We start from the raw sequence: 15,298 nt of genomic DNA, 5'->3' as shown, positions 1-15,298 counted from the left end.
TCACTAAATCAACGATAGTCCTACGTCAACCTTGCGGTTATACCACATATATAACCCACTTCCTCTTTTTTTTGCATATAAACCTGACGCAGACTAAGACGCATCAAACTTGATACAGACCGAGTTTTAAAAGTGTGGGGTTGTTGACAAAAGTTACGATTCCTCAAACCTTAGCAAATCCGAGTTCGGGAATGGTTGAATTCTCAGCTTCCAAAAGAACCGCAGCAATATTTGTCAACTTTGACACTACTCTCGGTTCAGCTTCTTAGTTCTTTTCTTCATTGAAGATAAAGAAAAAATAGGAAACGAATAATTACGGTACCAGTTGTCTGGACTTGGTCAGAAGCGGAAATAGCAGAAACACGGAACAGTGAATCGAGCCACAACGAGCAATATGACGACACTAAGAATGATTAATGCTTTTATTTAACACCTCCTCCCAAACTATTTTCCGTGGTGAGTGCTCTGTCGACAAACTGCCAAACATGAGTGAGACAAGAGAACATGATTGATTTTATGAATTCTTTGTTAGTTGTAATTTGTCTTCTTTACAGTCATGACGGGGGGATTTTTGGGGGTTCGTTTTTTTAAATTTTAACTTTTCGGAATTGTTTAGCTTCATCAAGGAAAGACATATATACGAGGTCTGTCCAAAATGTATCGCGGCTTTCGAATTTACGCGGGTTACATATATTCGACTCTAGATTGCTTTGTGGCATTATGTTGGTACTTATGTCTCTCACTTATACTTACAAGTACGGCTATTTTGAATGTTCAGTTAATTTTTGACAACTGCTTTTCTTACACGTGTTTTCACGTTCATCTTCGATCTTCGTCTTCGAGCGCTCCCAAACTATGGTGATAAACATACTTTTCAATTTTTTGCACGCCATGCTGAATAGCTTGAGACGAAAATTTGAAAAAAAAACACGAAAAGAGCATCTGACTATGGTGTATTGGAAAAATAATTTAAAAAAAAATCAACAATAATTTAAGTACTGAAAAAATCTTGGAATATTGAATTTTTTTTGGGGTATTTAGAGATTTATTTCTGCTCTAGTTTGTATTTAAATGTGTTCCTACGATTTTTCTAGATATAAGTGATTTTTTATTAGAATTTCAACAGTGTTGCGCGGTACAAAAAATTATATTTTCAGATTATTTTTATTCAAGAATTTTGGGACCCAGCGCTGGTTTAATATATATTGAAATATGTTATATTTTCTTGCTGCAAACATTATATTTCTGCTAATCAACACGGCTTCCATCCAAAGAGATCAGTCTCAACCAATCTTGTTCCTTTCGTCTCGCTTTGCCTCAGGAATATGGAAGTTGGAGCGCAGGTGGATGTTGTGTACACAGACCTTAAGGCTACTTCCGTCGGATCGACTACACTATGGCTGGCTAAGCTTGAAAAGCTTACTCGTTGGTTCAAGTCTTACTTTACCAACCGAAATATATTCGTACGAATTGGATCTAATATTTCGGAGAATTTCACTAACAGCTCTGGAGTACCTCGAGGCGGCAACCTTGGACCGTTGCTTTTCTCTATATTCATAAACGAGATCGGATTGATCCTTCCAACTGGTAGTCGATCACTCTACGCGGATGATATTAAAATGTTCATGACAGTTCGAAACTCAGCAGATTGCATGCGACTACAGCACCTGCTAAACACCTTTGTAGAGTGGTGCTCAAGAAATTTTCTGACACCAAGTGTGCATAAATGCAGTGTCTTAACATTTCACCGAAAACTGAAGCCAATAACGTTTGCTTACACGATCGACTTTCAACCTTTGCTACGGGTTGAAAAAATAATTGATCTCGGTATTACGCTTGACCCTGCCTTAATGTTTAAGCCGCATTACTCGGACTCGGACATAAATAGGGCTAACAAGCAACTCGGATTCATCTTTAAAATCTCCGACAAGTTTCGCGATCCTACCTTTTTGAAAGCATTGTTCTGGACGCTTGTTCGATCGATTCTGAAATTCGGCATGGTGGTTTGGTGCCCTTATCATACAGTATGGATTGCAAGGATTGAAGCCGTTCAGAGGAAATTCGTCCGTTATGCCTTACGAAACCTTCCATGGAATGACCCAAACAATCTACCACCATACGAGGCCCGTTGTCAGCTGCTAGGACTGGAAACACTCGGTACTAGAAGAAAGGTTACCCAGGCAATGTTTGCAGCTAAAGTATCGGCGAAATTGATAGTCCTGGTGTTCTTGCGGAGCTTGATATTTATGCACCTGAGAGAGTACTTCGTTCAAGAAGTTTTTTTCATCTTGGATCCCGTTTTGCAAACTACAGCTTGCATGACCCAATTCGCTACATGCCAGTCCGGTTGAATGAATTTTATGGATACTTCGACTTCAACCTCTCTGCTGAAGCTTTTCGTTTTCGGATTCAACGAGGATTACTGGATCAAGAGTGAATGCCGAAAAAGACGCTTTCTGCGATAAACTATGTAAACTTTTTTTAAATTTTTTTTAAGTTGTTGATGTTTTCCTTGTTTTGACCAATGCATGTTTGAATGTGCTTTGTACAATGTATAACGTCTAAGTGTGATTTTTTACCATTTTCAATGTGACTACTTACAGCCAGATGATAGAGAAATAAATAAATAAATAAATAAATAAATAAATAAATAAATAAATAAATAAATGAATAAATAGATAAATAAATAAATAATGTATATAGATCAAGCTAAAGTTTGATAATGTATATAGGTTGGGGGTCTTCGTAGCTTAATTGGTTGCGTGTCCGCTACTAAGCGAACAATCATGAGCTGATAACTCAGGGCCCTCAACTGTCCATCTTTGTGTGTTATTCTAGCTTCTACGTCCATGCTTCATTCATCATGTGATGGTGATCCCAGCCTCTCATTCCGCATACGATCGATCTGCTACATCGCTAATTGGTGCTATTTATATACACAACAATGGAAGCCTCATATCAACAGTCCCGTTGTGTCCAACTGTGAACATTCGAACAATAGATATATTCTTACGCCGAAAAATGCGACATGTGGTGTGTATCGATAGAATAGGAATGAATACTCTTAGTGGCGAATGGCTGATGTGTAATAGAAAAAAATGTGTATAGATGAGATAGGAATACTTGTGTAATATACAACATGAGAAAAATGTACACGATAAATTCGGCTCTGTTACAGCTGAACTGCTAGATGAGCCTAGTAATAAAAATAAACAGATGGGATAAAATTAATGTATATAGGTTATGAGTACTAACTCTCGGATATTTTGCAGAAGCTCATGCTATGGATAATGGCGAAGCAATCGATGTCATATTATCATATAGTTTGTTGATATAATTGATTATGTAGGGGATTCAGTATCTGAAACGCAACATATACCACCCATCGTTCGCCTAGTAAAAAATGTAAATTACAACACTTATATCAGATCATTCTTCATATGCTATGAATTAAACAATGTAAAATGATGATTTTCTAGTCTTTTAGAGGGTAGAAAGAAGACTTGAAACCGGGAAAATCGAAGAAAATTCTGATTTTTCTAAAAAAATTCGAAGTTCGAAGTTTAAACCAAAATAACAAATCATCATCATTTTACTTGCTGCGCCATCTGGTGGTAAATCTAACGTATAGTCGTGAATTCTATCTCTTATCTTCCAAAGTACGGTGTCTTTGTCTAAAATAGTTGTGGATTGTAAGTGTGCTTCCAATCAACACGCCCAAAGGCAGTTCGAGACTGTTAATTTTCTAAAAAAATTATTGATTGATGTTGTTGCAACGCTTAGAGAACGTAGTTCCGATCCTCACTCAACTATTCATTGGAAGAATGTTTTAATATTTTCATTAAAAGTGTTCAATATTCGAAACAATTTTGCTCCTTGCTCCTTGCTATTAGATAAATAATTTCGAAGTTTCGAAAAGGACATACTATGCTGCTGCTAGATCCTAGATCTATCCTATAACAACTATATTTGAGGCGTCCTGAAAAATTTCCTAACATCTTCGTTATACAAAAGCTAAAGTTTATAACAATTGACATATGATAAATCAATCTACGTGCATATTTAGTTATCTTCATTTTGAAGAGCACAGTCGAGATGTATATATATATTTTTTTTATTAATCCGTTTATTTTTACAGGCTCAGTTACATAGGTTTAAAGGAGCCACGCTCTTAAATATATTTTTATTATAAAATATTAACATGTTTCCTTAAATCTATGGTTAATAAAATAGGAAACCGATTACTCGCGGTCGACTCGAGTTTAGAAGGGTGACACACTTTGATTGGGAAAAGGATGGGATGTAAGGATATTGTAGCAATGTTCACACTCACACTCGCATTTACATTCACATTCTCATTCACACTCACACTTCACACTCAATTCTTAAAACTATCCTTACATCTAATATGTATTCACAATTTAACTTATTCTAATGTTAGTAGGAAGGGAACCGATAGTTCACGAAGGACGAAAAGGAGGGGTAAAGGATGTAAGAACATCACACTCGAAGATCGATGACTTTAAGGAAAACATATATTTGGGACATATAATCAAGATCTAGCCGAGCCAACACATCTCTCACCGGCACATTGAGTTGCTTTCCTCGAGCCCGAAGGGAGTTTTCTAAATTCGATCTGGCGACAAGATACAACTCGCACGACCAAACAACGTGTTCGATGTCGTGGTAACCACGGCCACAAATGCAGAGATTGCTGTCGGCAAGATTAAAACGAAAAAGTAGCGCGTCTAACGAACAATGATTGGACATGAGTCGGGAGAAGGTTCGAATAAAGTCCCGACTCAAGTCCAGATTTTTGAACCATGGTTTGAGGCTAACCTTAGGGATAATTGGGTGGAGCCACCGGCCCAATTCATCTTCGTTCCATTTGCGTTGCCAGTTAGCGATTGTATTTTTACGGACTAAAGAGTAAAATTCATTGAAGGCGATTTGACGCTGATAAATATCGCCTTCAATCGCACCCACCTTTGCTAATGAGTCAGCCCTCTCATTACCCGGAATTGAGCAATGTGAAGGGACCCAGACAAAGGTGATGACATAACAGCGTCTGGATAAAGCACTCATAATTTCTCGTATTCTCTCAAGGAAGTACGGCGAGTGCTTTTCCGGCCTCACTGAACGGATAGCTTCGACAGAGCTAAGACTATCCGTTACAATGTAATAGTGTTCAACAGGTCGTGAGGCGACGCTGTCCAGCGCCCAATATATCGCTGCCAATTCAGCAATATATACCGAGCAAGGATTCTGAAGACTGTGTGAGGTGCTAAAAAATTCGTTGAACACTCCAAACCCTGTGGACTCATTTATAGTGGACCCATCAGTAAAGTACATATTATCACAATTGATACCCCTATATTTTTCGTCGAAGATCGTTGGAGCGATCCTCGATCGTTGGTAATCTGAATATCCATGGATATCTTGCTTCATGGACAGATCAAAATGCACAGAGGAATTGATGTAGTCAGGGAAACAAACACGGTTGGGAATATACGAAGAAGGATCAACCTGCATGGAGATGAATTCATGATATGAACTCATGAATCCGGAGTGAAAATTTAGCTCGATCAGCCGCTCAAAATTTCCGATCACCAATAGGTTCATGACCTTACACCGGATGAAGAACCGAAGAGATAATAAATTGAAGCGATCTTTTAGTGGGAGTAGGCCTGCCAAAACCTCGAGACTCATGGTATGCGTTGAGGGCATACATCCCAACGCGATACGGAGACAAAGATACTGAATTCGCTCGAGTTTAATGAGGTGTGTTTTGGCAGCTGATTGAAAACAGAAACTGCCATACTCCATCACTGAGAGAATTGTTGTTCGATACAACATTATAAGATCTTCGGGATGGGCTCCCCACCAGGTGCCGGTAATTGTACGGAGAAAGTTTATTCTTTGTTGGCATTTTTTACTCAGATACCTAATATGGGCCCCCCAAGTACATTTGGAGTCGAACCAGACCCCAAGATACTTGAATGACATAGCATGAGTGATCGGTTTACCCAAAAGTTGAAGCTTTGGTTTTGCTGGTCTATGCTTCCTAGAAAAAACCACCATCTCTGTTTTCTCCGTGGAGAATTCGATCCCTAGCCCAATGGCCCAGGTTGAAAAATTGTTCAAAGTATCTTGTAAGGGTAATTGCAGGTCGGATTCGTTTGATCCTACGACAGACACCACTCCATCATCTGCAAGTTGTCTTAGGCTGCAATTTTGTGTAAGGCAATTGTCGATGTCGCTTACATAGAAGTTGTACAAAAGGGGGCTTAAACATGAGCCCTGGGGGAGTCCCATGTAAGAGACCCGACTTACTGCCGAATCTCCGTGAGAAAAGTTCAAATGTTTCTCACAAAGCAAGTTATATAACATATTATTCAATAGAGGCGGCAGACCCCGAGAGTGTAATTTGTCTGACAAAACCTCTATTGAAACAGAATCAAAGGCCCCCTTTATGTCCAAGAATACTGAAGCCATTTGTTTTTTTTCGGCGTAAGCCATTTGAATTTCTGAAGAAAGCAACGCAAGACAATCATTCGTCCCCTTGCCCCTGCGGAACCCATATTGTGTATCTGAGAGTAGGCCATTCGTTTCAACCCATCGATCAAGGCGAAACAAGATCATTTTCTTCAACAATTTCCGTATACAAGACAGCATTCCTATTGGGCGGTACGAATTGAAGTCGGACGCGGGTTTTCCGGGTTTTTGAATAGCTATAACTCGTACTTGTCTCCAATCATCTGGAACAATATTATGCTCCAGAAACCGATTGAATAAGTTCAACAAGCGATGTTTCGCCACATCAGGGAGATTTTTCAGCAAGTTGAACTTAATTCTATCCGATCCCGGAGCAGAATTGTTACAAGAAAGGAGACAAGAGAGAATTCTACCATCGAAAACTCGGAATCAAGATCGCACCTATCTTGTGGTATATCTCGAACTATTTTTTGCACAGGAACGGAATCAGGACAAACCTTCCGTGCAAAATTAAAAATCCACCGATGTGAATATTCTTCGCTTTCATTCGTTGAAGAACGATTTCTCATGTTTCGAGCCACTTTCCATAATTTTTTCATTGACGTTTCTCGTGACAAACCTCCCACGAAATTTCGCCAATAAGCACGTTTTTTCCCTTTGATCAAATTTTTGAACTGATTCTCAAGGTCTAAATACGTTTGAAAATTTTCAGGGGTTCCACGTTTCCGAAAAGCTTTAAATGCATTCGATTTATCCTGATAAAGCTTGGAACACTGGCTATCCCACCATGGATTGGGAGGCCTCCGGCGAATGGTGGAACCTGAGATGGGTTTCGTTTGAGCGCGAACTGCGCTATCATGAATCAAACGAGAAAGGAAGTTATACTCCTCTAATGGAGGCAAACCATCTATGGCATTGATGGCTAGAGCAATCGCGTCCGAATATTTATTCCAGTCAATGTGTCTTGTGAGGTCATATGCCATGTTTATAGATTCAGAAGAATTCGACCCAGTGGTGATGGACATTTTGATTGGCAAGTGATCACTACCGTTGCGATCCTGTATTACATCCCACTTGCAATCTAACGATAGTGAATTCGAGCAAAGCGAGAGGTCAAGAACACTTGGTTTAGCAGGAGGTTTAGGTACACGTGTTGTTTCCCCAGTGTTCAAAACGGTCATATTGAAGCTGTTACAAAGGTCATATATCAACAATGAACGGTTGTCGTCGTACTGTTCCCCCCAGGCAGTTCCGTGAGAGTTGAAGTCTCCCAAGATCAATCGTGGCTCAGGAAGGAGAGAGCACATGTCATCAAGTTGTTTGCGGCTAACCGCAGCTCTCGGAGGCCAATACAAGCTGACAATACAGAGGTCTTTGCCTCTGATGTTTGCATGACAAGCAACAGCTTCGATCCCTCCAATAGGTGGAAGGTCAATTCGAAAAAATGAGTGGCACTTATTGATCCCCAATAGCATCACGGTCCAAGCGTATAATATTAAAATCGTGTGTTGACGCTAAAATAAAACCTGAAAAGGAGAAGAAAATATAAATATAAAATGAACTATAAAATGTACATAAGCCAAAATAACACAAATACTTACCAAACTTATACTTACCCTGATCTACACGAAAAGGCTATAAAAGCCTGCTATAATAGTCAAAATCACACTTCCGCAATACGTCAAATTGAATTGTCACAAATGTTCATTCCAATAAACCACGTCGAAGTAATCGGATGTATTTTTTTGTGTTTTCGAAAGAAGTGATCTCGAAGTGATAAAATCACACCAAGTCGTTACCATATTTGGTGCCGAAACCCGGGACCTAACCTCATCGGTCGGGACAACAGCAAACCAGAACGCTTCCAGTGAGCTAATCTCGTCATCGCCATCGCAGTTAACCTCCAACGATACCACCACGTGGTACGATTCCGTTAAAAGTATCAGTCATCGGCAACAAGCAGTCTCGGTAACACAACGCAAGCTCTCCCAGAAACAAAACCCGTTTGGAAACATCGTCGCCACGTGGATTGCAGTTTTGGTCGCAGCAGTTCTTCCAGTTCGACAATCCGACGATTCATTCGGATCTACAAATTGGTCTACCAGCAAGCCAGAAAGTCGGTCGTAAGCAGCGAGTTACAGCAGGAACTACTATTACCTCTCTTGGGTTCGTCTGAGTAAAGCAGCAATCGTTTTGTGGACCAGCAGAAACCCTCATCAGTCGCAGCAACGTGTGGGCGTTTTGCAAGCCGCATACAGCAGCGTTTATCAACAGCATCATCGTTGTCGGACCACGTCTGACGTTGACGGATTCAACCGGTGAGGTCGAAGTAGAGGTATAAGAAGCAGAACTCCAGGTAACCATTTTCCTTACTATTGATGGTAGAAAGATGGCGCCTGCGAAGAAAGTTAATAAAGTGAATAAATTGAAGACGTTACATCGCAGGCGCACGAATATATTGGGGTCAGCCCTTCTGATTAAATCATTCAACGATGAATACGATCCTGCTCAAATGGATCAGATTCCGATTCGGATTCAACGCCTTGATGAATTGTGGCACGAATTCGAATCGAATCAAGATGAGTTAGAGATTTTAGAAAATGCAGATGAGGAATTTTCTGAAACCAGACGTGAATTCCAAAATTTATATTATGAGTTAAAAAGTTCATTGCAACGAAAGCTTGCCCATTCACCGGCAAGGTCAACACCCTCTATCGAACCGTCAACGTCACATAACCTTGCACAACCGTTTACAAATATAAGACTTCCCGAAATTAAACTGAAGGATTTCTCTGGGAATATAGATGATTGGGTTTCATTTCGCGATCTTTTCGATTCTTTGATCCACTCGAATCGACAACTTAGCGCAGTGCAGAAAATGCACTACTTAAGAACTGCATTGACTGGTGAAGCGGCACGGATCATTTCCTCGCTCGATATTTCTGTCCACAATTATCAGGTTGCTTGGAACCTGTTAAAGGAAAGGTTCGAGAACCCGAATTTGCTTATCAAACGCCATATGTCGGGATTATTAGCCATCCCTAAATTGAAAAGGGAATCAGCGACGGAGCTTGCACAGTTAGCGGATGACTTCGACCGCCATGTTCAACTTCTCGATCGACTCGAAGTAGCAGAAAAACATTGGGATTCATTATTAGTCGAACGTTTGAGTAGTCGCTTGGATTCAACAACGCTTCGTGAGTGGGAAACCCAATCATACGATACTGAGCATCCAACATATAAACAACTTCTGCAGTTCATACATAAAAGATCACGCATTATACAGACTGTAAATATTTCTCAGTCGTGTAGTTCTCAAACCCAGTCGAAACCGTTGAAGAATCGTTTGACCGCCGCTCATGCAACATCTGATTCTAACCACAAATGCCCGTGCTGCAAGCTTGCACACTTCTTGTTCCAGTGTGACCAATTTAAATTGCTTTCACCAAAACAACGTTTCGAACTTACCAAGAGGAATGGATTGTGTATTAATTGTTTGAAGGGAACACATCAGGCGAAGGATTGCTCCAGCGGTTCCTGTAAAAGCTGCAATAAGAAACATCATTCTCTCTTACATTTGCCACCCTTTCCTTCGGCAAATGTGAGACAAGCCGGAGCAGTAAACGTACCCGCTGAAACAAATCGCTCGCAAGCCTGTCAATCGTCGCAAATCGTATCTAATTTCGTTCAAAACACTTTGTCGGATGAGCAATCGTTTGTCTCACCACTCACCACCGATCAGCGGAATCGGACAGTCCACAGTGAACGTACACTACGGAATCACTTTGTCGCTCTCTTCTCGTTTCGATACCTTCTCCACCAGTTTGGAATGTCTGGTATTACCGAAGCTCACCGTGTCCTTGCCTGGGCACCACATCGACGTCGTACGTTGGAACATTCCACGAAATCTTCCTCTAGCAGACCCACAGTTTAACATCAGCAAAGGTATCGACATCATCATCGGTGCTGAACTGTTCTACCATTTACTAGAACATCAGCAATTCTCGCTTGGCCTCGGATACCCTATCCTTCAGAAGACATTCCTTGGATATATTGTATGTGGCAAGCTGGAACAGCTATCCTCGGAGCCACCTATAACACAAACCAGTATGATATGTGCAGAACAGCAGCTCGACGCTCAACTTCAACGGTTTTGGGAGGTCGAAAACATCGAAGACGTCAAGGAACACAGTAACGAGGAACAAGCTTGTGAGGAGCACTTCCTACAAACAACTTCCAGGGAGGTTGATGGTCGCTTCGTCGTTCGTTTACCATTGCGAGAAGATATGATAACGTTAATGGGCGATTCGTACCAGCCCGCCCTCCGTCGATTCCTGGCAATGGAGAGAAAGCTCGCTTCCAACGAAAAACTTCGCCGGGAATACCTTAGTTTCATGGAGGACTACGAGAAATTGGGTCACATGGAGGTTTGTTCGCGCGCGTCGTGTAGCCCACAGTATTTCCTGCCCCATCATGCCATTCAACGTCCGGAGAGTTCAACTACGAAGACTCGAGTGGTATTTGATGGATCATGTCGCTTCTCCACACAACCTTCGCTCAACGACGTTTTGAAAATTGGTCCAACGGTTCAACCTGCTTTGTACTCCATCGTAATAAACTTCCGCATGCCACGTTATGCCATCACAGCCGATCTGGAGAAAATGTTCAGGCAGATCTGGATTCATCCTGAGGATCGCAGATTTCAACAAATCTTGTGGCGCCGAGATCCATCTGAACCGATTCGCACGTATTGCTTGAAAACGGTCACGTATGGCTTAGCCAGTTCTCCGTATCACGCAACCAGGGTGCTGAACCAGCTAGCATCAGAGGAAAGGAGCCGGTTTCCATTGGCGGAGCCAATAATCAGGAAAGGCACGTACGTCGACAACGTAATTGCTGGACATGATAATCATGAAACTCTCAAGGAGGCCTGCGCGCAATTGATCAAAATCTTCCAGTCTGCTGGATTTGTACTTCGCCAGTGGGCGTCAAACAGTACGACAGTTCTCTCCAACGTTCCCAAGGATCTATGGGAGAATTCTACAGAATTGGAAATAGATCAATCCCTCGCTGTGAAGACTCTAGGACTGTTGTGGTTTCCCCAGCAGGATTCGTTCAAATTTAAAGTACCTGCATTGCCTGAGCTGAATGTGGTTACCAAACGTGTCGTTGTATCAGAAATGTCACAACTATTCGATCCCCTCGGCCTTCTTGGACCCGTAGTCGTCATGGCAAAAATGTTTATACAAACCCTCTGGGCGGAGAACATGTCGTGGGACACCGAGTTATCGGACAAACATAGCACATGGTGGAGAGAGTATCGCAACGACATCACAGCACTGAGGACACTGGAGGTCCCTAGGAGGGTGCTGTGGAACATAAGCCAGGATTACACTATGCATTGCTTCTGCGATGCATCAAAAAAAGGATACGGATGTGCCGTATATGTCGTGTCACCAGATGAGACTAGCCAGCTACAATCTCATCTTCTCACCTCAAAATCTCGAGTTGCTCCTCTCCGTGGACTCACTATTCCCCGATTAGAGCTTTGTGCAGCTCTCCTCGGAAGCCAGCTTGTTAACAACCTTCGTATCAACACTGTCTTCAATGGGCCGGTTGTGTTTTGGACTGATTCAACCATCGTGTTGCACTGGATCAAATCCACGTCAAACAAGTGGAAAATCTTCGTCTCCAACCGAGTGGCAGAGATCCAACGTCTGACGAAGGATCACGAGTGGCGACATGTTACAACAGAATCAAATCCTGCAGATCTAATCTCACGAGGAATCCTTGCAACTAAAATTATAAACGAACATTTTTGGTGGCACGGTCCAGGCTTCATCAGAACCGCGAAAGAGCTCTGGCCGCAGAATATAATCCCAGCATTGAGTACCCTGGATGTTAAGGAAGAAGCTCGTCTACTCGTTTCACTTCATGTCAACGAAGTAGATTCCTCGATTTTCGAAAGATTCTCCGAGTTGGGCAAAATAATTCGAACTGTCGCTTACTGCTATCGCTTCTATACCAACTGTATGCTTCCTAGTGATAACCGTCTCACAAGAGCTCTCTCTCCAAATGAATACAACATCGCTTTGAAATGTCTAGTTCGTTTGGCTCAGCGATCAGAATTCCCAGCAGAAATTCGCATCTACGGGAGGAAAAGCAACCTTTCGAAGAGTACAGCCAAATCTCCACTCAAAAATCTAAACCTATTCATGGATGATTTTGGTCTGCTCAGGCTCGATGGCCGCCTAAGAAACCTAAATGCACCTTTTGACACACGGTTTCCTATTCTACTCCCCGTCAAACATACTATCAGCTGGATGATAGCCCGATCGATACATTTACAAACGCTCCATGGTGGTCCGAAGCTCTTACTGGCCACGATACGTCAGCGATTCTGGCCACTACAGGGTCTTCAGTTAGCTCGCAGAGTTGTGCGCAAATGCATCACTTGTTTCCGATGCCGGCCTCGACTATCGCAACAGATCATGGCACCTTTACCGTCAGTGCGCATCACTCCAGCTAGAGTATTCTCACATTCGGGTATGGATTACTGTGGGCCGTTCCTCGTTCGTCCGTTAAGTGGAAGGGGAGCGTCGGTGAAAATCTACGTTGCTTTATTCGTATGCTTGGTGGTGAAGGCCGTGCACCTTGAAGTCGTCTCCGATTTGTCGTCCGCCGCGTGCATAAACGCCGTCAAACGCTTCGTCGCTCGTCGCGGTCGCGTTCTACAGTTGCACTGCGATAATGCAACTGCGTTCGTCGGCGCGGATCGCGAATTGAAGGCTTTGCGACAGGAGTATCTAAGGCAGTTCCGGACGGAAGAATGGGACAACTATTGCTCGGAGAATAGCATCACCTTCTGCTTCATACCCGCCCGCTCTCCACATTTCGGAGGAATTTGGGAGGCAGGAATAAAATCATTCAAACATCATTTTCGTCGAATAATTGGACAGAAGTCGTTTACTATGGACCAATTGCTAACCATCGTAGTTCAAATTGAGGCTATCCTCAATTCTCGCCCACTTTCGCCGATTTCCGAATCTCCAGATGACCTCTCCGCCCTTACTCCCGGTCATTTCCTGATTGGAGAGCCCCTACTATCAATTCCAGAACCAGATCTCACCGAGTTAAACACCAATCGTCTTACTCGTTTACAGGAGATGAAGCGCTCGATACAAGACCTCTGGCGTCGATGGTCTCGTGACTACGTAAGTCAGCTACAACAACGCAGCAAGTGGAAACGTTCCTCGACAGACATTCGTAATGGTCAGCTAGTTCTTCTCCGCCAAGATAATTCTCCACCGCTACAGTGGCCCTTGGGCAGAATCGTAGAGACGACTACGGGTAATGATGGACATACACGAGTGGTTGTCGTGCAAACAGTTTCTGGTCGTTACAAACGTGCAGTCACTGAAGTTGCAGTGTTGCCAATCGATTGTCATGAAGAAGATACATCCCAGTAGTCATCAAGCCAACAGCAGAATTCCATGGAGTGAATGTTGGTTGAAACGGACTGTTTCAACTGGGGCCGGAATGTTGACGCTAAAATAAAACCTGAAAAGGAGAAGAAAATATAAATATAAAATGAACTATAAAATGTACATAAGCCAAAATAACACAAATACTTACCAAACTTATACTTACCCTGATCTACACGAAAAGGCTATAAAAGCCTGCTATAATAGTCAAAATCACACTTCCGCAATACGTCAAATTGAATTGTCACAAATGTTCATTCCAATAAACCACGTCGAAGTAATCGGATGTATTTTTTTGTGTTTTCGAAAGAAGTGATCTCGAAGTGATAAAATCACACCAAGTCGTTACCATCGTGGAAAGAGAGATCATCTCGCGAAGAAAGCCATGTTTCGGACAGAGCAAAAACATCACAATTGAACTTATGAATTAAAAATTTGAATGTATCCAGTTTAGGGATAAGACTACGACAATTCCACTGTAGAACAGTGATATCTCCGACCTCTCTATTTAAATTTTGTTTGCCATGTTTGCATCAATTGCTGCAAAATTGTCTTTAATACTGGAAGCATTGCGGTGACAATGGTTCTGATGGAGTCGGAAACATTAAAACACATGAAGATTTGATCCAAGATGTCAGTCAACTTTATAAATCCCGATTGCGAAGTTGAACTGGACGGAAAAACAGGGACATTTGGGGTTTTTGATGTCCCCTCAAGTGCTGGGTCATTCGAAGGTGAACTATTCCCACGGAAGCCAGGAGGAACCTGATTTTGCTTATCCGTTGCACTCGATTTTTTAGCCAAGCTAACAGGGGCTGTCACCGGAGGGACTTGTGCTTGAATTTTGGGAGTGGTCACATTTTCGCGCCGGGGATTCCCTTGGAAAATAAATGGTGTGCTCCCGTTAGCTGTGTCCGCTTCTATTTCGTCAACTGGCAACGTGGCGAAGACATTATGTGTGTTGATTGGTTGTTGTTCTTGAGTCAGTGGAGAAGCGCCCTTTAAAATTTCCGCAAAAGTGCGCTTTGAGCGTTCCTTCAAAGAGCGCTTCTGTTTATCCCAGCGACTCTTATAAGTTTCACAAGCTGAGAGCTCATGTGGGGATCCCCCGCAATATGGACACTTATGCTCAGTCGCACTGCAGGATTTCCCAACATGTCGCTCTCCGCAAGTGACACAGCGCTCCTTGTTGGCGCAATAATCTGCTGTATGACCAACTGATTTGCATTTGTTGCAAGTCATGGGCTTTGGCACGAAGAGTCGTACTGGAAGCCTCAATTTGTCCACCATAACGTAGTCAGGGAGGGCGGAACCAGCAA

At 42.4% G+C, this 15,298-nt stretch overlaps 2 protein-coding genes across 5 annotated transcripts in view; one reads left to right on the top strand and one right to left on the bottom strand.

The window, feature by feature from the left end:
* Positions 1–15,298, bottom strand: part of LOC129775505 (potassium voltage-gated channel protein Shaw-like) — a 410,947-nt gene that overhangs the window by 347,409 nt on the left and 48,240 nt on the right. The gene's annotated exons all lie outside the window — the stretch shown is intronic.
* On the top strand, positions 10,200–13,964 carry LOC129772975 (uncharacterized). Its single transcript, XM_055776519.1, has one exon. It carries the CDS (start codon positions 10,200–10,202, stop codon positions 13,962–13,964), a length of 3,765 nt encoding a protein of 1,254 aa, XP_055632494.1.

This window comes from Toxorhynchites rutilus, chromosome 3, assembly GCF_029784135.1.
Source record: "Toxorhynchites rutilus septentrionalis strain SRP chromosome 3, ASM2978413v1, whole genome shotgun sequence".
Taxonomy (NCBI): domain Eukaryota; kingdom Metazoa; phylum Arthropoda; class Insecta; order Diptera; family Culicidae; genus Toxorhynchites; species Toxorhynchites rutilus.
The sequence above is the reverse complement of the archived record's forward strand: the minus strand, read 5'-3'. Positions and strand labels throughout refer to the sequence as shown.

Bases quoted from the DNA above. Each gene is read 5' to 3' on its own strand.
- LOC129772975 (XM_055776519.1), top strand. From the start codon at position 10,200: ATGAGCAATCGTTTGTCTCACCACTCACCACCGATCAGCGGAATCGGA.